This window comes from Electrona antarctica (genome assembly GCF_951216825.1).
Source record: "Electrona antarctica genome assembly, chromosome: 17".
NCBI classification, from domain to species: Eukaryota; Metazoa; Chordata; class Actinopteri; order Myctophiformes; family Myctophidae; genus Electrona; species Electrona antarctica.
This window is the reverse complement of record NC_136798.1, coordinates 26,598,247-26,619,076: the sequence shown is the minus strand read 5'-3', so window position 1 is coordinate 26,619,076 and position 20,830 is coordinate 26,598,247. Positions and strand designations below refer to the sequence as shown.

Genomic DNA, 20,830 nt, shown 5'->3' with positions numbered 1-20,830 from the left:
AACAAAACAAATTCCACATACCTTTAAATGCAGATGTGTTGTAATTATGGTCAATGGCAGCAACCATGTCTTTCCAAAAGTTTGAATTCACCTCATTTCCACGCTGTTCACAAAAACATGCAGGCATTTTTTAAGGGAGAAAAGAAAACGGTAAACTTCAAAATGTATTCCAGTCACCTATTGAATTATCATATACGCAGGTGGAAGTACTGTATTTAAGTACAATTTTGAGGGATTTTTAACTTTACTGGAGTATTTCCAATTTTCAGGATATTACTTCTACTCCACTCTCAGAGGCAAATACTATACTTTTACCCACTACAATTATTTGAAATGTAGTTACTAGTTACTTTGTAGATTTTGATTATAAAACATTTCAGCCCTATATAGAATTTGGCCATTTGAAAATAGCCAATAACAGAATTGTATACATTTGAAACCTTTACTAATTTTGTACAATTTTGAATTCCGTACTAGAGTATTTCTACATTAGCAGTATTTATAGAGAGATGACTTCCGCACACCCGGCAGGTAATTTGGAGCAGGTGCGATGATGACGAGGCATACAATGTAGAAAGGAGGGACACCCGCACACTGCCACTTGCTAGGTTCAGAGCATTTATTATTAAAAGCAACGTTTCGGTTTGAAGCCTGAGGAAGACCGAAACGTCTTAATAATAAATGCAAGTGGCAGTGTGCGGGTGTCCCTCCTTTCTACATACATTGCAGTATTGAAATGTGCGTGCTTTCTCCACCACTGCATGTGTATGTAATAGTATTAAATAATCACATTAGATTTTACCTTGTGCAACATGTCCACCACCCTTCCACAGAGAAGAGCCCCAGGTAGATCAAAATAGTTGTCGTAGTAATAGTACTTTGCTGCAGAAGAAAATAACATTTTGTCAATGCTCAACTTAGTGCATTGAACAGCACAGCAAGCATATCACTCAAATTCAGTACATCATACAAGTGCATCATAATAATGTTCAGAAATATTTACTATGATGATATATATATATATATATATATATATATATATATATATATATATGTGTGTGTGTGTGTGTGTGTGTGTGTGTGTGTGTGTGTGTGTGTGTGTGAGAGAATTTGACACACGGACTCTTTTCTAAATCCTTTATTTAACAACTGCCATAAGTATTTAAGTATTACATTTAATTTATTTTAAAAATAAAAATAATAAAAGAGATAGAACATAGCCAATGTACAAGCATTTTGTTGTTTACATTGTGTGACGTGTATTACAGTATACTACATTGACCTACATCAATTAAATTGCCATTGTAATGATTGTAATTCATCCATGGTGCTCTTACACTATACAGCAGGGGTTCTCAACGTTTTTGTCCGGGGACCCCCGAAAATGCTTTGGCAACGTCTCGGGATAGAAAATATTTCTATTGGGCATTAAGGAATCCTTCCATAACCTGTATTATCCACAAAACCGCCAACAGCACAAAACCTCATAAAATACATTAAAATAAGGTCATGAATGAACAATCTTGCATGGGAACACCATACCGGATCTGGTAAAGGAGGTATTGAGGCTGTCGAAGTGCTTCCATTCCCTTTTAGGACCATAGTGTTTGATAATATCTTCTGTGCTGAGGTCAGTAGTCCCATTTGTTGCCCTAATGAAACAGAGAAACACATGTTCATTCATTGTTCAGTAATCCCATTTTGAAATACTATCAGAAAAAGAAATACGTGATAACTAAAGTCAAATAAAAAAGTATATGAATGTTTAGTTTTAATGAAAAACAAAATGTACACGTTTATTGAGTCATGGTAAATTATATGCAGCGAGGCCCACCAGACCAGAGCCTAAAGAGTACCAATTCAACATTAAATGAAACTTATAGAAGTACTCATTTATGCACATTTTATACAGTATTACTTATTTGACAGCAGTGCTCTGGCTTTACCGTAAGACGGTTCCATCTTCAGCCAACTTCACCAGGTTTCCATCCTCAAGATCCACAACTAGCCCTTTGAAACTGGATATGAAAATGAGCAATAGGTATTTTAGCACCAGTAAATGTGATGAGTGACACCCACATGCTGACTGTCAGCGTCAGCTCATACACAGCATGGAATGATCAATATTATAAATCACAATGGATGGACATTTAGATGTACTTGCTATAGCCCAGCTAAATAGTAAACATAAAAAGTATACAGAAGATATACCAGATCATGCAGCAGTGTTTAGGCACTGCATTCAAGCCTGACATATTTATTTCTTCATTAAGTATAAAGAAGTATAAACTTTTTTCCCCACAGCACTTACCAATAATATTTCCTTATTGAACTAATGATTTCTTTCTTTGATGATTGTCAGACTCACTGTATTTCAGGAATAATGCCCTTTTTTCAAACATTGTAAGAGCTGATTCTGATTGGTCTACAAAGCATTTCCAGAAGCAAGGTCGCATGATCCTCTATGCGTTTAGTTTAGTTTATTAGTTCATTATATGCAATAGAAAAATGCGGTGCACAGAAGCTCTGTGAATCTGCTACTGAGTGACGATGACTCACCAAAAATCCCAGGTTGCAGGTGTTAAATTGAGGAGGTCCTTGTCATAGTCTCTGTGATCCACCAGGAAACTGGCAAAGCTCTCATAGATTAGCTGCAAACAAAGAAGTCAAGTCAGTTGACAGCCCAGAAAGAATCCAATGACACTGGGTATACTATACAGTATACAGGTCCAATTTGTACTGTTTTAACAACAACTGATGGTCCAGTGTAAAATAAATTACTACATAATTGCAAGAAGCACCACTGGTTGACAGACCACACCATAATTACTATGTAATACTGTTGTTACAGACAGTAACACTGAGCTTGGCTGACACAATTACTAGCATATTGTAACAACATATTAGGTTGTTATTTACAGTTAACACTGCCTGGCTGGCACATCAATGTCTGCCAAATCAATACACTCCAAAGCTGTCGTGTAGGACTAGGCCTATTACAGAAATATAACACACTATGCATGCATGACACTATGCTTAATGTGATTTTGAACCATTGAATGAAAGTCACACGTCTGTCAGTTCTACGAGGGGATATTGCATTTGCGATCCTTGCATTTGCAAACACAAATCAAAGTGCACTATTATGACAGATGTACATCCACTGTCATCCAGGCCTCGAAAGCAAGTTAAAACACATTATGATGATGATGATCATCATCAGCAGCAGCACCATCTCCGATGTTGAACCTGTGAGTGAGTCACGCAGAGCGACTGCAGCTGCAGCAGCATCCAACATGCATACGTTACATAGGCTACATACTGTACGTTACATCCTCACATCCACGAGACAATATTCATCACAAATCGGTTGCTGAACAGATGAACCGCGGCTTTTCCACGTGGGCGCCACATTATTATAAACACAATGTGAGGCGATTGGGAATCGTGAAAACCGACATTATATCAACTCTGACGGTCATCATTATTGTCACCATGGATGATGATGCTCGCGCTAGCTTGCACGAGCTACACACTCACCCTGGAGGTCTCCTTCAGATGGTACCGGCAGAGCGTGTGGTCCAAGTCAAAGCCGATCACATCGCAGTCTGAAAGGCTGAAGTATTCGCTCATTGTAGCAAACCGGAGGACAATCAATCAATCGATCAGTAACGTGTACTACACACAAGTTGCACGCGCCTCCTGCACACACAGCAGCGCCACTGTCTGATCTGTCAATGTCAATGACGACAGGGATCTGCGGCGTCTAAAGCATCTGCCCCTCTCCCGGTAGCACGTAGCACTCGGCTTTACTTTTATAAATGAAAATGGGGTTTCCCCGGGCGGAACGGTTTCTAGAAGTCAACACCCAACGTTCATTCAATGCGATATGTCAATAAGTTGTCCATAATATGCAGCTGAAGTTTAGCTAAGGCTGGTATCGCCAGGAGAAGGCGACAGAGAGGCGACAGGCTTCCGGGTGTGTGTGCACAGTGCATGTGTGTGTGTTGGAAAAAACCGTACGGGACCACGTAGAAGCGCAACATGAATGTGGTGCGCAGCGCGGCACATTTCTCCATTTTTACGCCCACTTCAGAATAACATCGGTAAACTACGAGTTCAGAGTTCAGACAGAACACAGAATAGAGATTTCAACAAGTAACAACTCAAACAAAATAGAAAACACTCGCTGACGCTAGGCGTGAATGTTGGCTCCAGGCTACTTATATTGTGTTATTTACCGGTGCTTTTCTTTGTACACAGGCCTAGCACATTATTGCCAGTATTTGTTTTTTTTATTAAATGGTCAAATCTAAGCCGTATATTTGACGGTCGTTGTGCGAAAGCAGGGCTCCTGGAGTGTCCCTCACCAGAGTCACCACACCATTCATGATATGCATGAGCCAGTCTGGGTGGAGTGGAGGTTCTTTCGACAACAGGTGAAGAAGGAGCACACAGAGCAGGCAGCAGGTGCAGGTGATTGACCAATGGAGCGCTGAACTATAAACCTATAAACGCGTCCAACGAGCTGGAGGGCAATAAATCACGTCTTCTGACTATCTTTTATGACTTGGGAAGTATTTCTTTGCCTCTGACTTCAACTTATTGGTCCAAAGACCACAGCGGCTGACAGGGCAGACTGGGCAGTCCAGAGCCACTTCACAGCAACCAAGGTAAACTAGTATCATGGACCATAAGGGCGTCCCTGATCGCTTCAGAGTGATTTCCACCATGGAGATTCGAGAACAGTGCGGTTTGTGTTGCACGCGTTTTTTAAGTTGTTTCAAGAAGCCAAAGCCCGAAGGCACTGATACTGACGGTGGGAAGAGAAAACACATCGAGCCGTTGGTGATCGAAAATCCTGCAACAACGGACCCCAATCCCGGCCGCATCACTTTACCGAAACTCCCGGGGCTGGACAACGTGAATTGTGTTTACATTGCTCTGTATGACTACACCGCTCGAACCGAGGAGGACTTGAGCTTTAATGCCGGGGATAAACTGGAAGCTCTGGACAAAAGTAATGGGGACTGGTGGTATGCGAAAGCACTCACCGGAATTTCTGCCTCGAAGAAAGGTTATATTCCTGCCAATTATGTGGCCCCCGTGGAGAGTATTGACGCCGAGCCGTAAGTATAGGCCTACACTAGACTAGCACACTGTATCGCCCTTATTGTTGCCCCCCCCCCCCCCCCCCCTGGCCCCACTGTTGCTTGAAAATAATTAATATTTTGTATTTGAGATACAGGCAATAATTAAGATTATCAAAATAAATTCAGCACACGACAGGACATTTTTGTATGAATTAGAATTATAAAACATTTTGGTGGCACTGCTGCTAATTTCTTTCCTGTGCAAAATATATTATTGCATTAACTTTTAGACTCAGTTTGTAATGGTCAACATTCATGTTTCAAATGAATGGGTTGCGAGTACATTTTGGCCTATTTATATCCATATTCTGACCTATTTTTTTTTTCTCCAAACATTCCTTTAAATCAATTGTTTTGTTTGTTGATCCTGTGGGAGTGCCACTTGTCATACCTGAGTTGTCAGTGTTGGGTTAAAGTGGTTAATCATTGTCTATGACTATGTCCAGGAAGTATAGCTACAGTATCATAGGCTAGGTTAATAATTCTGGTATACCGTTGCGTTCAGATCATCAGAAAAGCATTAATATGCTTCAGATGGCATTTAATGGGTAACCACATCTAGCTAGCATCAAATTGCTAGATGTGGATAGACAAACTGGTTGTTCAAGGTGGTTGTACTTGTACCACTAAACAGAGAGGGTGACATAATCATAGCAGGCCTACATCACCATGGCCACAAACATGCTGCTGAATGGGTTTCTTGTGAGAAGTTCAGTTCTCAGTGTGTTTTGTGAAAGGGTTTTAATTATGCATATCTTCAATTTATAAACATAAGTAATTGTTACAGAAATGTATTATTACTAGTCCTTACCTGTTGTGAGATATTGCCTCCCCATAAAAATCTTTAATTGCCGTTCATTTTAACTATAATATATTTGTGTGTTTTTTTTTTAATGAATAAAAACAGCACTATAACATGAAAGTATTTGTACAAATGCATGGTAGGGAAATATGTTCATGGCTAGGACCACAACATTTGCCCACAGGCCCCCATTTGAAAAGTATGAAGGCCCCCCAGTTTGACATGCACCACAGAAACTATGTACAGTTGCACAGATACTCCCAAATGTATTTTGTGAGTCGCACAGATGAAGTTATAGGTGCATTTGCGTCCAAAATGTGCACAATTCTGATCTCTGGCTTGAGAAAACTGATGGCTTTTGCAACCTGTGATGTTGTGAGCTTGTAGATTAGCTGTTTTCGCCGGAGCGCGCACTTTATCTCCCCAAAAGCATGTTTTTCCAACAAACGTTTGAAATTTCCGCATTTGCGGCGTCCCCTATGGCTGAAAATGGAATTGCTTTGGGCTCTCCGTTGATTAAACCACCCACGACATGTGAATTAAATTTGGGGTGGATTGGATTGGATTGGATTTGTGTCATTTTTTTGTGTTGTGACTGTAGCTCTGACGGTTTCTGAGAGAAAAATACTTGATGTGAGTTTTCACATTTTCCCATGTAAGTGGATGGGTAATTTTAATGCACTAATAAATTCATTATTAATCATTAATGTGTGAAATCGAAAAAAGGGCGATTGGTGCAGGCAGTGAAGAGCTACAGAAGTGTTTCTGACAGACACACATTCAGACAGACATTTGGTTAATTATAGTATGAGATATGATTATGGGAGAGTGGGCAAACCATCTCTGTACTTTTAAGAAGATGGGCAATGGGCAAGATGCAATCCTTTACCAGTTGGGATACATGTGTTCCCAGAGAGGAGGAGCCAGCCACCATAATAACCAACTACATTACAAAAGAGAATTTCAGGAGGAGAGTAAACTCGATTTGTGCAGGCATGTTATGTATGGATTATTTTTATCCCAGTTATACCCAAAAGGAAAGCCATGTCAAATAATAGCCAATAGCCATGGACAGTCATGTTCCAGGGCTAGTCAAATACTGGAATCATGTTAAATAAGTTCAACAAATATAGCCTACTGTTGTAAAGTACATGCCTGGAAGGCTGGCATGCCATGGCATTTTCATCAAGCATCTTTATAAGAAACCTCTTTCATTCCAGCTGTAAGCTAGTTCTTCCTGTTCTTTTCATATGTTGTAGGAAACACTTCCACAGTTTCTTTCATTCACTTACAGTACCTGATTAGCGTGTTTTGTGACAAGGTAGAGAGTGCTTTGAGTCATCATGAATGAATGACCAGTCCGATGATCTTAATCACTGATTAACCTTAACAGAGTCTGATCAGACTGCTTTTGTTCTAGAGAGTGTTTTAATCCTTTAAAACCCAAAAAGAAATGCATAGGCTAGATGTGTTCATAATCATAACACATTTCAAGGCACAATGTTTCTCTGTAGAATATTTGGTTTTTTTTAAGCGTTTTTTATTATACATTATACACAGGGTATGTTCACTGAGCATAGATTATCTTTTTCAGCAAAGCCCTGTTTCACACTCACACAGATGCATGCATTCACACCTGGGAGGTTCCCAGTACAACCACACAGTCTCACCTAATACTTCGGTAGACTCGAATGTGAATGGGCGGAGAATTTGGATTCTTGCATATTTAATTTGCTGCGGTTTGCCTTCACACTGGCTGTGTCAGGCGCAGCAAGGAAACGTAGCAGGGAATTTGATCAATTTCAGAAAGCGTGTGTGTGTGTGTGTGTGTGTGTGTGTGTGTGACCATTGATGATCCGATCACAATTATTATGCATATGCCATGTTAGCTATACAGTTTATAGATCATGCTGAGCTAAACATGTGTTTTAATTTTGAAGTATTTATATTTAAACAAGATGAAGAAAGTCTCCACTCTCCACTCGGATCCCCACACAGTGACAGCCCTCCATGTTTACACACGACAGACAGACAGAATATTCTGTACACTGCAGTGTTTTTTCCTTAAGCAATAGATTAATGTGCTCGTCCTCATATTTCGATGAGGGCTTAATTCGGTCTCCTTATTTGACCACGTCACATGATAACGGGACATCTTTGCACTGCATAAAATTAATATCCCTTCTCCGTCTCCAACTGTGTTTAGCTCCTTATCCGCCACATGATAGTTTGCTTAATTTCCTTTATTTGCTACGGATTGCATTCCCACCTGCACCGAATCGAAATCAAGTGCGATTGGAAGTGAAGCGAAACCCCCGTTTTTGGGCGGAGTAGAATGCGGTTCTTTGCTGCGCATTAGGATTCGAATGAGCCTTCACACCTGCCAAACGAAGCGAACTTTCGGACAATGCGCAGCAGGATTGTGCTGTCACCTTTAGTGTTTCACAAATTCACACTGAGCAGCTCCACTGAGGCAATTTTGGGTCAAGTGCCTTGATCAAGGGCACTTCAATGGCAGAGAATGTTTATTCTTCTGACAGTTTTCAGAACATTCAGAACAACATTTTTCATACTCCAGGCAGAGTGGCAGACTTATAGATCACAAAATAGCTATTCATAACAAAGCATGTCCAAGAGGGGGCTTCATCAATACAATATGATGGTATTAACCTTGGACCTTCCTATCCAAGAGACACTTGATTAAAGCTAAAGCGACCATATAGTCAAATGATGACCATGTGGTATATTTATCTGCTTTCTTTGTGATTTTCAGATGGTATTTTGCTGACACAAAGAGACTCGATGCAGAGAAGCTGTTGTTAGCTGGAGAAAACGAGCATGGAGCCTTTCTCATCAGAAACTGTGAAAGTCAGAAAGGGGACCTCTCTCTCTCAGGTAATCTCATCTCCTGTTGACAACAAGCTATACCATGTTAGGTGACATCTTTCCCTTCTTCTCTGAAACCATGCAATCAACCTCCTGGACTTTAGCATCAACAATAAAAAACGAAGTCATGTTGCACCTCGCCCATTCCTGTGCCAAGTTCCTGATAAAGGCTTAAAGCAGGAACTGGATACACTAAACACATGTTTCCTCATTACATTCCTAGAACAATCCCAGCTTTGCTCAAGCGAACCTGACTGAAAGTGATTGATCATTCAAGGTCAACGACTTAAGCATGCTCCAATAAAAGCAGCATAACTTTATCTTGGTCTGGATCAATCTCTTCGTTCACCGTATCAGAGGACCTTGGTGTAATTCATACATTAAACCCAGTGAAGGACCACCTGCTCATTTGAAATGCCACTGAGTTCATTAAGCAGCTAATAACCCCATGTTACATCAGTGATGATAATAATGAATTTTATTTGTATTGCACTTTTCATTCACAGGGAATCTCGGAGTGCTACATGGTTAAAAACATATAATCAATCACAGAAGGTTAAAAACAGGGTTATCAAAAAATAATCGAGTGCAAAAACAATTTAACATGAGTAATGAGCCCAAGTGTCGTAGATGTACTGTATATTATTTATCAAATTTAATAAACATGTATTGTCTTAGATGTACGTCTGTACTGTATATGATTGATCAAATTTAATAAACTATTATTGAAATAAAATGTAATGCCAGCTACAGTAACCTTCTGCATGTTCTCTTTTAGTGTTGGATAGAGGGAAGGTGAAGCACTACAAACTCAGAAAAACAGAGACTGGCCGTTATTTTGTGTCCAAGACTAAAAGCTTTGAAACACTGCGGGAGTTTGTGGACCACTACACCAGGCAGGATGATGGGCTTTGTGTGCGTCTGACCGAACCATGCAAAAAGGTGAAACATTGATTCTGTATGCATAATGGCCTAAAAGCTATGAATGGTTTCCTCAGTTGGGTTGTCAATTTGTATGCTGGTGGTAGAGGAACAACACTATTGTCAAAAGAAATGATGCATTGCATATGATATAATTATTGTCTATACCTGTACTTTCATCTAATGTTAACTTACAATATAATTGTAGTTCATAAAATAATACTGTTTTTAACCACTTAAACCCTATACACTTCATTGACCTGAGTCCCCCATCAGCCTAGATACTAGGCCCATTCCTTTTCCCCCTCTGCACCGAATCTCTTTGTAGAAAATGGCCGATCTACAAACTCAAAATGTGTCGCAACACAGCGCGTTGAGCTTGTAGATCTCCTATGTTCACCCCAGAATAGGGACACTAGGGTTCTTTATCATTGATTTAAAAAATAAAATCAGACCCGTCTGAAGAGCGTGTGCGTGGCGTGCATGTGTGTGTGCGTGCATGTGTGTCTCTGTGGCTGTGCAACAGTGACACTTGGTGGTGAACTAACGCTATTTCCGTGCTTGGACAGACCCAGGGACCCAGCCAGGGACAGACACAGGACACATAGCTGTCTCTATAGGAGTGGTTGCACCACTCAAAAAAAACTGTATTAGCTGGAAAAGTTGATTTGATTTAGTCTCTTGTGACTGGCTCTTTGTAGATCGAGGCCCCACAGACTCATGGTCTGTCCTACAATACAGTAGACCATTGGGAGATTGAGCGGAATTCCATCAGACTGTTGAAGAAGCTGGGAGCGGGTCAGTTTGGAGAAGTCTACGAAGGCCTGTGGAATGACACCACAGCAGTGGCAGTGAAGACACTCAAACCTGGTAAATAAAACTGTTGTTTTTGTTTTGCAGATTTGGAACACCATTATAAAACAAGGTTTACATGTAATAAAACAAATATCCAGTAATGGCTATTCCCCCTTCAGAGAACACAACATTTTAAATATTAACTAACAATGTGCAGTAATGGCAGAAACTTGTGGGAAACTATAAACTCTCTCCTTATTACAGTTCAAAAGGACATGGTCTCTTGGCTCATCAATTAATAGCCTGTTAAGAGTTTTGTGTTAGAGTATTCTAATTTAATTTAATTCTCAGTTAATTGTCTGCAGTGCTAATGCAGGAGAGAAGCCCGATGGGGTTCTTTAATGACTTCAACTAATGTGATTGAATACTGATTTATAAAACTATTAACTGACACTCTTCCCAGGTACCATGGATGCTCAGGACTTCCTCAGGGAGGCCCAGATCATGAAGAAGCTGCGTCACCCCAAGTTGATCCAGCTGTACGCCGTGTGCACCGTGGAGGAACCCATCTACATCATCACAGAGCTCATGAGTAATGGCAGCCTGCTGGACTACCTCCAGAGTAAGCCATCATTTTAAGGTTCAATTTGCTGAGGGGATGGGGGATCCATGCTGCTGCTTTTTGATATCGTGTCCGATCCAAGGGGCCAGTGAGGCTATTCAACGTTGAAGCTCTGGGCCCTAGTGGTAGGAGGAGGGACTACAGGCGGACCCGTGTATTCATGACCGGGAAACCCCGTGCAGCTGGGCTTTAACATGTAGGACCATCACTCCCTACGTCACCCCGGACCTCAAATTTGAGGTCCGGAGGAGGGACTTCCGGCAGTCTTCCGGGTGCTTCAAAACGCCACTGAGCAACTTCCACTGACATGAATAGCTGGGGGGGCGGAGCTTCGCGCCAGTTCAGTCTCTATCCTTTTATATACTCTATGGTCCGATCCTGTGTCTAGGTGAGACGTGACCTTTGACACAATCAATAGAGTGGGGAGAAAAAATACAACCAACCCAATTGTATAAGTTATATTGACATACTGTACTATACAGATTGGACAATTAATTTACCGTATGGTGGACTAAATAAGTCTTTTTCGTGATCCCATAGCGCCAGGAACGTCTCTTTGACATGTTTTTGAGCTTTGTATTAATTCATAATCATCTCGGCAATAAAGTGGGGCTCTCGGGCGCTAGGCAACGCTCGGCTCAGTGTGTTTTGTCCTCCCAAAGATGGCGGCCTGCACACAATGCTGGGGACACCAACCTTTTTATAGCCGTTTTTCTCTGAATTACGGCTCAGATTGAGCTGGATTGAACAACGCGCCGATGTTGGCGGCTCAATACTTAATCCCAGTTACCGCGCAGTTAAAATATGAATGCTTCTTAAGACTCTTAAATAGATGGTGATCACATTTGATTAGCTTTAGCCGATTGTCGCTAATTCTTTTTGGGGGACCGGAAACGGTCTTGTTTTCCAAGTGAACTAGAACAAGAGTCTATGGTGGCGGTAGCCGACAGCGCCCCGGGGTTTTAGTGGCGGGCAATGAGTTGAGTTGAAAATCAGTCAGTCAATCTCTCTTTGATCTGCAAAATTGCTGGTCAGACAGTGTTCTTGCCATATGAGGATCAGAGTCCTCCGCTGCTATTGTTCAGATTTTAGACATCAGGGAAGTTGATGTTTATGGGATTTCATTTTTTCTTTTTTTATCCATGCAAATGTTTTAATCCATGCAGAGTTTAGAAACAAAAGTAGGGAAGCAAAAGCACCTTTTTCAAATTAATAATTCTTGTTCAGTTTGAAGTGAAATGGCAGATCAAAGTCTGAGTCAGTAAGCGATCTTACTGATGTCTTCCTACTCGTTTGCAGAATGTGTCTGCTTCTGAGAAGGAGGGATTTGCTAGAGTCAGCTTACTTTTATCTCATATCCTTGGGTTGGTACACTACAGTATGACAGGTTGAAACCTAGTCATGGAAAAGTCAGAGTGCAACATCTCTCATTCACAACAGATTAGTCAGACTCGCCCAACAAAATGCCATCTCTTGTCTGTTTGCGTTTTCGTGTTTGTTTGTGAACGTGTATGCATCCTTGTTTTTCTGCATTCTTGAGGAGTCCTCAGGAATTCCAAATTGTCAACATTTTTCAGGCACTCACTAATACCACAGGGAGGTATTTTAGTTTTTGGACCCAAGTTTAGGGTTTTGGTTAGAAGTATTAGTAGTATCGTAAGGCTAAGTTAGTGCGTGTGTGCGTGCATGCGTGTGCGCCAGTGTGTGCGTGTTCAACTGGCGCTGGGTGGGTGGGCGAGCTAGAAACAGACAGAGAGCAGCACCTCAAACAATAGCACTGTCCTCCTGATTGTTAGCGTTTGTATAGGGTTGATTATAAGGTGTTCCAGTTCAAGCTTCATAGACAACAACATAATAACATGCATCACCGACCAAAGAATACTCCTCCTCACACCTATAACATAACATAAGAGATCCAGGCAAAGCAGGTGAAGTTCCCCATCGATATTCTCTCATGCAGAATCAGTGGTCAAAATGGTGATAATAAATGTTCAGGCTCAATGTATCACTTTTACTTCATTAGGGGTACAACAATACAACTTATCAATTTAACCGATTACATATAAATAAATCACACCTGTGTGAAGTGAGGGGCGCTCTATCATCGTACATCATCCATTCATTGTCAATAGGAACTTTGTGTAGGACAAAAATAGCTGATTTGCTCGTCTACATATGACGTAAGACGAAAATCTACACTATAGCTGAATATAGGAGGGGCTAGCGCCCCTCAAAAATGAAATGGTGAAAAAATAGCAAATCTACAAGCTCACAATGATGCAACACTTTTTGAGATTGTAGATCGCCACAATAAATTATAAAATGGGGCTTAAGTGGTTAATCAGACTAATCAATTTAGTCGATATAAAAATCAATTGAAATGTTTTGCATTGATTCAATTTGAAAAGAAGCGATAGTTGCAGCCTATACTTATCAGCCCTTTTCTGTGTCTGACTCTGATATATGTGACCTTTTGTTTTTTTGATGGGCGCTAGCCCCTCCTAGATACAGCTTTTCGTCACAACACGTGTCACATTTGCCATTGACAATGAAAGGAGAATTTACGTCATATGTAGACGAGCAAATCCACTTTTCTAAACACGGTGCAACGGGATATATATATATATATATATACATTGAATATCTTTTTTAACAGTGTATCATGGTTAAAAGATAACATAAGTTGACATTAATTCATGAGGAAGTATATTATTTTTTTTGGATGAGCACCACTCACTTCACAGTTCACACAGGTGTGATTTAAAAAAAAAATATATATATATATATATATATATATATATATATATATATATATTTTTTTACCACATCTGTTAGATTCACCTCCCATGAGTAATGGCGTTGCGGCAGTATGACAGATGTTGTGTCACTACCAGTCAGACGGATGGTCAGTCTGAGAAGCGCTCATGTTCAATTGATGTCTGTGGCCTTGAGTTGGCTTAGTGCTGTATGCCCTCTGGCTCATGACAAGGACTTGGTCAACGTCACGCAGAGGCTAGCTAGCCTTTAACATGTACAGAGTACAGACAGGGTGACAAATTAAAGGAAATGCCTGAATAATTGAGTGGAGAATCGTAAGAAATGCAGATGCTTCCATACAGGTGTTCTGCATGATACAATTAAGCACTTATCCCATCATGCTTTGTGGCAAGTATAAAAATGGTCAACGGGCAGAGATTGTCTATGGGTTCGATATTGGGGACAGATGGCACGAGCTTCAGTCACAAAAACTAGTGTTTCAAATGGAACAGTGACTTGAAGTGACATGCATCTGCATATCGGAAAGACATCGGAAAGTATGGTTGGAAATTTTGGTTGAAATGACCGTGATGTGCATGCATTAATGCTATACCTATGGAAAACCAGGAGGAACTCTCTCAGGTGACTTGAGAGAATGTCAATGCGACAACTACATGAGGGATGTTATAGTCGGGTTGCAGTGCATAAACCCTTCATTACAAAGACGAATGCACATTTGATCGTTCAGTGGCCCAATTAAACCATAGGCACTGGTCTACGAGTTGTGGGGGGGAAATGTGATATGGTCACATGAGTCCTCCCCCCCCCCCCCCCCCCCCTATCATGTGGGGACCCCCCTGGGGGAAGATAACCACTACTCTAGAGTCTAGAAGACAATTTACATTGTTTTTTCCTTTTAATTTGTCAGTCATCTGTGTACGTACATTATACTGTACAATAATCATGTTAATTCTCTCCCTGTCTCTGCAGAGGACCAGGGTGCCAAGCTGGGTGTGTCTGATCAGATTGAGATTGCTGCTCAGGTGGCAGCCGGCATGGCCTTCCTAGAGCTCCAGAACTACATCCACAGAGACCTGGCAGCCAGGAATGTGCTGGTGGGAGACAACAACGTCTGCAAAGTGGCTGACTTCGGCCTTGCCAGGGTTTTCATGGTGAGTTTCTTTTTAAAGATTTGTTTTGCAGCTTTTATACTTAAAAAAAAAAAAAGTATTTATAGGATGTAGTCTTGACAGGAGATGGGGAGTGACATGCAGCAAATGTCGTCATGGGTTTATATTTTGCAGCCTAGGTGCCTGGACCGGTACGCCAGCGGCGTATGGGTGCCAGAGCCACAGCGCTCCGCATAGCGGACACAGGTGTCTTTCGCTGGCCGGTGCTTTAGAACAGGGCTGGGAACAGACCGGACGACAGGCAGGACGGCCGCAGCATATTTCTGAACAAACTATTCATTGTATTCGATCAATAGATCACAGACTATGTGCAAATTATTCAATACTGAACAACTATGTGACGTAGTAATTAATATTGTATATACAGCCTCTTTGTTGTAGCTGTGTCCACTCTGCCGGCTTACACCACCGGGAGACCAGAGTCCTGCATGGGTCACCTGTGATTATTATTTCAAAATACAAACCAGACCTGCCCCGCACGTCAAATTATGGACCCGTTGTCTGCCCCGTTACCCGTTCGTATCACCGCTCGCTATCTTTGACTATAAGTTACATAAGTGCCGTTGTTTGGGCGGAAACAGTGTGCTCTTATTATCACAATAACATTTTACCCACCCGCGTTTAGTTCAGTACTGTCCGTCCCTGTGAACTTCTAAAAGTATATGCGGGTACCTGTTGCAGGAGACTCACCAGAACGCAAAAAAGATAAACTCATTATAACTGTTTATGGCTCTGCCTGCTCTGTTGGTGTAAATAAGAGATTTGATAGGGTATATTTTATATACACCCATTTAAAAGAAATAAAGGAGCATCGGAAAGGGTTCATCCTGTCTCCTTTACTCACCACTGTCACCAGCCATGAAGAATCTGTGCATGTGCATGTTCGCTGTATCCGCTCTGCCTGCTCTGTTGGAGTAATGAAGAGATTCGATGGGACATATTACTGTATATATGTTTTATATATACAGATTTACAAATAAAATCGTGTCAAATCCTGTCTCCCTTACTCAGGTTCATGTTACAACCTGGTATCCTAGTCACACACATGACATAGGTCATTTGTTCTTGTTTTGTTTGTTTTACCCAAACTCCATATAGTAGTTAACCATATGACCCTAGCGTCCCTATTCTGGGGTGAAGTTTTGGCAAAAACATCAGATCTATAAGCTCACAAGGCATTGCAACTCCTTTTGAGCATGTAGATCAGCTATGTTTGCAGAAGAACGTGGAGGGAAAAACGTAGGGGACCTAGTATAGACCCCTGGGGTACACCAGTCAACAAAGTAGCCTACTGTATGTAGAGTTCACCACTTTTCTTCATATAATCGGTAATAAAATAGCCAAAAAGAAATCTACTCATTCTGTGTCTCATAGGAGGGCTGTGGGAAGTTCAGAAACGTGTCCACCAGTGACATCATCGATGGGGAATCCAAGCTAATAGAAAAGACAGGCTTTCTATTCCTGAAAAGTTGGCAATGCGAAAATGGAAGTCATTGTATTTTCTTTAAATCTTGTTTAAAAAGAAATCTGCCTACGATGATGTCACTGGGGGACGGGTTTCTGTCCACAGCCCTCCTGTGATACACAGAACGAGTAGAAAAGAATTGTGGTAATTTATCATGAACATTAGTGAGGACCAATTATATAAGAAAATTATATAAGATATAAGATGTATAAGAAAAAGTGGTGAAGTTTTTAAGTAGTTACATAAGTAATATTTTTGAATATCAACAATGTATATAGGGTTTAAAGCTACACTACATAAATGCTTTACTGAATAAAAGCTTTTATTTGCTCTTTTACTGAGGCATTTAGATCTGTGGTCTGGCAGGACCTTTACTGGTTATCAGACTCGGATCGGTGGTAAACATTCCAGCACTTGCGTTGGGAGACCCGGGATCAGATCCACAAATATTGCAGTTTTAAGCCATTAAACAAGTAAATATCTGCCTTGTTTTGTGGGGGGGGTTTAGATGGAGAGTGACAATGTGTATGAAGCCAGAGAAGGAACCAAATTCCCTGTGAAGTGGACTGCTCCGGAGGCCTTCCTGGACAGCAAGTTCTCCATTAAATCTGATGTGTGGTCCTTTGGTATCTTGCTGTATGAGATTGTGACTTTTGGCAAGATGCCGTATCCAAGTAAGAGCTTTGTAATCAATCACCTTAATACATTTAAGTATTAATCATATTTTGTGGAATGTGGATTTATTTTTTATATACATTTAAATGTGCACTTTTATGAATTTACCAAATTAAAACCAGGAAAGCATCTTTGTCATTTTAGATTTTTGTTGACTATTCAAAAATAGCAGATCTACAAGCTCACAGCCCATAACTTGTGCCGCGCGGCGAGCTTGTACATCTGCTATTTTTTTTTAAATCTTGAAATTGTGAGAACTGATTTTAGAAGGCATTAGTAGACTCTGTCTCATGTCTTAATGGATTAAGTTATCATGTTGCAATTGTTGTTCTTCTCCATCCAGCCATGACCAACCAGCAGGTGGTGCAGAGGTTGCCAGGGGGCTACAGGATGCCCTGTCCCCCTCACTGCCCCAAAGTCATGTATGAGATCATGACGGACTGCTGGAAGGCCAACGAGCAGGACAGACCCACGTTTGAGACACTCCAGTGGAAGTTAGAGGACTTCTTTGACCTGGACGTGACATCCTATGATGATGCCAACCGTTACTAGTGCAGCCCGCCCGCTCCAGGTTGACATTTTGAACATGGAAAACAAACCGAACAGACTCTCGCTTTTGAAAAACAATGGGCAGTTGAAACCACACACTCTCTCTCTGCCATGCGACATGAACAACACCATGAAATCAATCCATCATCATTGATGATTTATATCTCCAGTAATGCAGCTCACAGTGATTCAAGCCGCATAAATGCCTTTCATTTGCCACTGTACTGTACCTGATCGAATTATAGTCAAAAGAAGATCCTATTGTGTAAATTATTTTCCATTGTAGGGGAGCATACTGTATGACTAACAGGGCATGGCAACAGTTATTTGCAACAGCTCTTCTGCTTTTGTTTGCCAACTTAAATGCACTTTGAATCAGATGACAGAGTGTGAAAAGTCTATTGGTCTCGACGAGACGTCTCTCTCCGAGGGCTTCTTGTAGCCTTGCCGCCTGGACTCTTACCGTAACAGCTTGCTCTCAGGTGAGCTGGAATGCTGCTGTCTTATCTAATCCTGATGAACAGGTTCTGCGTGCGTGCGCTCGGCATAGCGTGCATACTTTCCACTGGTGGGCCGCCAGGCTTTCATCAGGGAAGGCACCTGTGAGTCATGTTCATTTACGGCCTCAATCTGTTGTGTGCGTGTGCGTGTGCGTGTGCTCTGTCGGAAGGTGACCGACCACTGTCGGAAATAAAACATTTTCATTGAGATCACTAGAACTAAATAATGTGTATTTGCTGTCATACTTGTAGCTGGACTTCTCCATCAGACATGTTGCTCAAGTGGAATAAGCTTGTTTCAGTGAGAACCACCCTTAGATGCTGTTTAGATGGGTGTAACAACACAATGCATTTACACAGTAAAATCCTCAGTGTTGGTGTACAAATGTTACCAAATAGACCTGCAAGTGTAAATTTGAATACATTTGTACACCGAGTTATTATGTACCTGTTTTTGGGTCTACTCTCTTTACCTATTGTGTTGTTACACCCATAGTATTATGAAGATTATCATTGATTACAGAATAACATTAAGTACGCTACTTGACATAACAAGTGACGCCTTATGCCCAATTTATACTTTGTCATTTGATCGTGTCATGCCAAATATAGCCGATCTACAAGCTGTGGTTCGATGACTGAATGTTAAGAGAATTGGTTGACGGTGATCTGAGCCTACAGTATGTTCATCTGGATCTCTCAGTGTTTGTCTATGATCTTATGCCAAGTCTTATGGAGGAACCTTTGACCTAATAATAAGGAAATAATAAGGAAAAGTTGCAGAACATTATTCCACCTAATTTCTTAATGTTGTTAAATAATTTTGTGTAATGTTTTTTTTTTTTAATGTTTGAACAAAATCTTATTAATTGTACAATGTTGCCATTATTTGGTATTTTGAAGTGTTCGTGTAAGCTCATACAGTTTGATTGTTTTAACAAGGATTACATTTTATCTTTGATGTACAAACGATTAAATGGATTTATGTTTAGTATGATTTTGTGATCTATCATTTTGTGTGTGTGTGTGTTTGTGCATTTCTATTTTTACCTTGGAATGTGTCAAGGAATTCCCAAAAGGCCATAGCAAACCTGTATGCTTTTTTAAATTAGATTAAAATGTAACTTCCCAAAGTGGCCACATAGTGGTGCTGATACACTCCTGCTTAAACTCATGTCACACTGTTGCACCCTTGTCGTCTTTTGAAATGAAACAATTCTCAAGATGGCAAACTCTTTTAATCTTCCTTAAATTCAACAAGTAATCTATGACAGTTTTATCCATAACCTTTTATGCTGGCAGGACTAATTGGTGAATGACAACAGAGCCCATGCTGAAATCCCTGCCAGTTTGCATTGCTTTTATATAAATAGTACTTAAGTACTATCACTTTGTCAAACAAGGCTGTGTATTATTTAATTTCCTTTAAATGAGGTCCCAGAATTAGTTGTCAACATTTGCCTATCAATCATGTAATAAGCTTAGGTGGCTCTGGTTTCAAATGGTCTTATTTTGGAGTGAAACTCACTAACAGCCTGCAGACAGTCATCTCTTGCTAAGCTTGTGGTTTGGCTCAAGCTCAGCAACCCTGTCTAAATTTGGGGATTATCTACCCTGCCCTACAAAGATGAACAGCAGGAGGAACTACTTTGTGTGTTTTGAATGTTAAGGGTTCTAGTATTTACAGCGAACAAAAAACGACACAAATGAGATCAATACACTCCACTTCTACAATAAATTACTATTACTTTTTATGCATTTCTCAGACACTTAACCAGAGCGACTTACAAAGGGAATCAGTAAATGGTATGAACCCTGAATAGGCCTACTGTGCAGGAGGATGCTAAACGCACACCAGCCTTAGTAGTGGTGCCAGCTCACGGCAGAAACATCTATTCTACAGAGTTAAGTCTTAAAAAGACAAAAGAGTGGCCGCACACACTGATAGCCAAAGTGCCGATTATTTATTAGGATGCAGAGTAGGAACCAACGTTTCGGTAGTACAACTGCCTTCTTCAGGGTATGAACCCTGAATAAACAACACTTGTAGATTCCAGGTTTAAGGGTTTTACAGGGTTTAAGTGGTTATCACTATCCATGAGTTGAGGTGAATGGGTCTCCTTGACCAATTGGACTTGAAACTTGAAAACAAACGGAAACTTGAAAACCTATAGCAGTTGTGGCATGGCATTATACTTAATAGTTGCATGCCAGTATCACCCATTCACTCACCAGAAATAGTCACACTGTGACGCATTGAGCTTGTCTGCTATATCTTTTTTACTGTTGCATGACTAGCTCTGGTCCATAGCCCTAATATAATGCACTTGCTTTGCTGCCGTTGCATTAAGACTCTGCCACTCTTTGCTTCTAGCCCTCGCATGAAATGCAGACCAGCCTCTCCTCTGTAGCGTAAATATAAAAAACGTTTTCGCTAGGGATGCACGATTAATCGGTAGCATAATCGGAATTGGCCATATCGGCCATAAAAATGCCATATCGGTATCGGATCGGT

General features: G+C 40.8%; 2 protein-coding genes across 2 annotated transcripts in view; one reads left to right on the top strand and one right to left on the bottom strand.

Annotated features, from left to right (window-relative positions):
• Positions 1–4,221, bottom strand: part of nt5dc1 (5'-nucleotidase domain containing 1) — a 76,619-nt gene extending 72,398 nt beyond the window's left edge. The window contains exons 1-6 of the mRNA XM_079525358.1: positions 3,541–4,221; positions 2,560–2,651; positions 1,947–2,018; positions 1,543–1,652; positions 803–882; positions 22–103 (exon numbers count right to left, since the gene is read on the bottom strand). Coding sequence (XP_079381484.1) covers positions 22–103; positions 803–882; positions 1,543–1,652; positions 1,947–2,018; positions 2,560–2,651; positions 3,541–3,633 — 529 coding nt within the window. The 5' untranslated portion in view covers positions 3,634–4,221. The remainder of the gene's footprint in view (positions 1–21; positions 104–802; positions 883–1,542; positions 1,653–1,946; positions 2,019–2,559; positions 2,652–3,540) is intronic.
• A 201-nt stretch (positions 4,222–4,422) lies between these two features.
• On the top strand, positions 4,423–19,309 carry frk (fyn-related Src family tyrosine kinase). Its single transcript, XM_079525357.1, has 8 exons — positions 4,423–5,129; positions 8,729–8,850; positions 9,620–9,783; positions 10,464–10,632; positions 11,021–11,179; positions 14,927–15,108; positions 17,100–17,265; positions 17,610–19,309. The coding sequence occupies exons 1-8, from the start codon at positions 4,687–4,689 to the stop codon at positions 17,816–17,818; spliced, it is 1,614 nt and encodes a 537-aa protein (XP_079381483.1). The 5' UTR covers positions 4,423–4,686; the 3' UTR covers positions 17,819–19,309.
• The last annotated feature ends 1,521 nt before the right edge of the window (positions 19,310–20,830 follow it).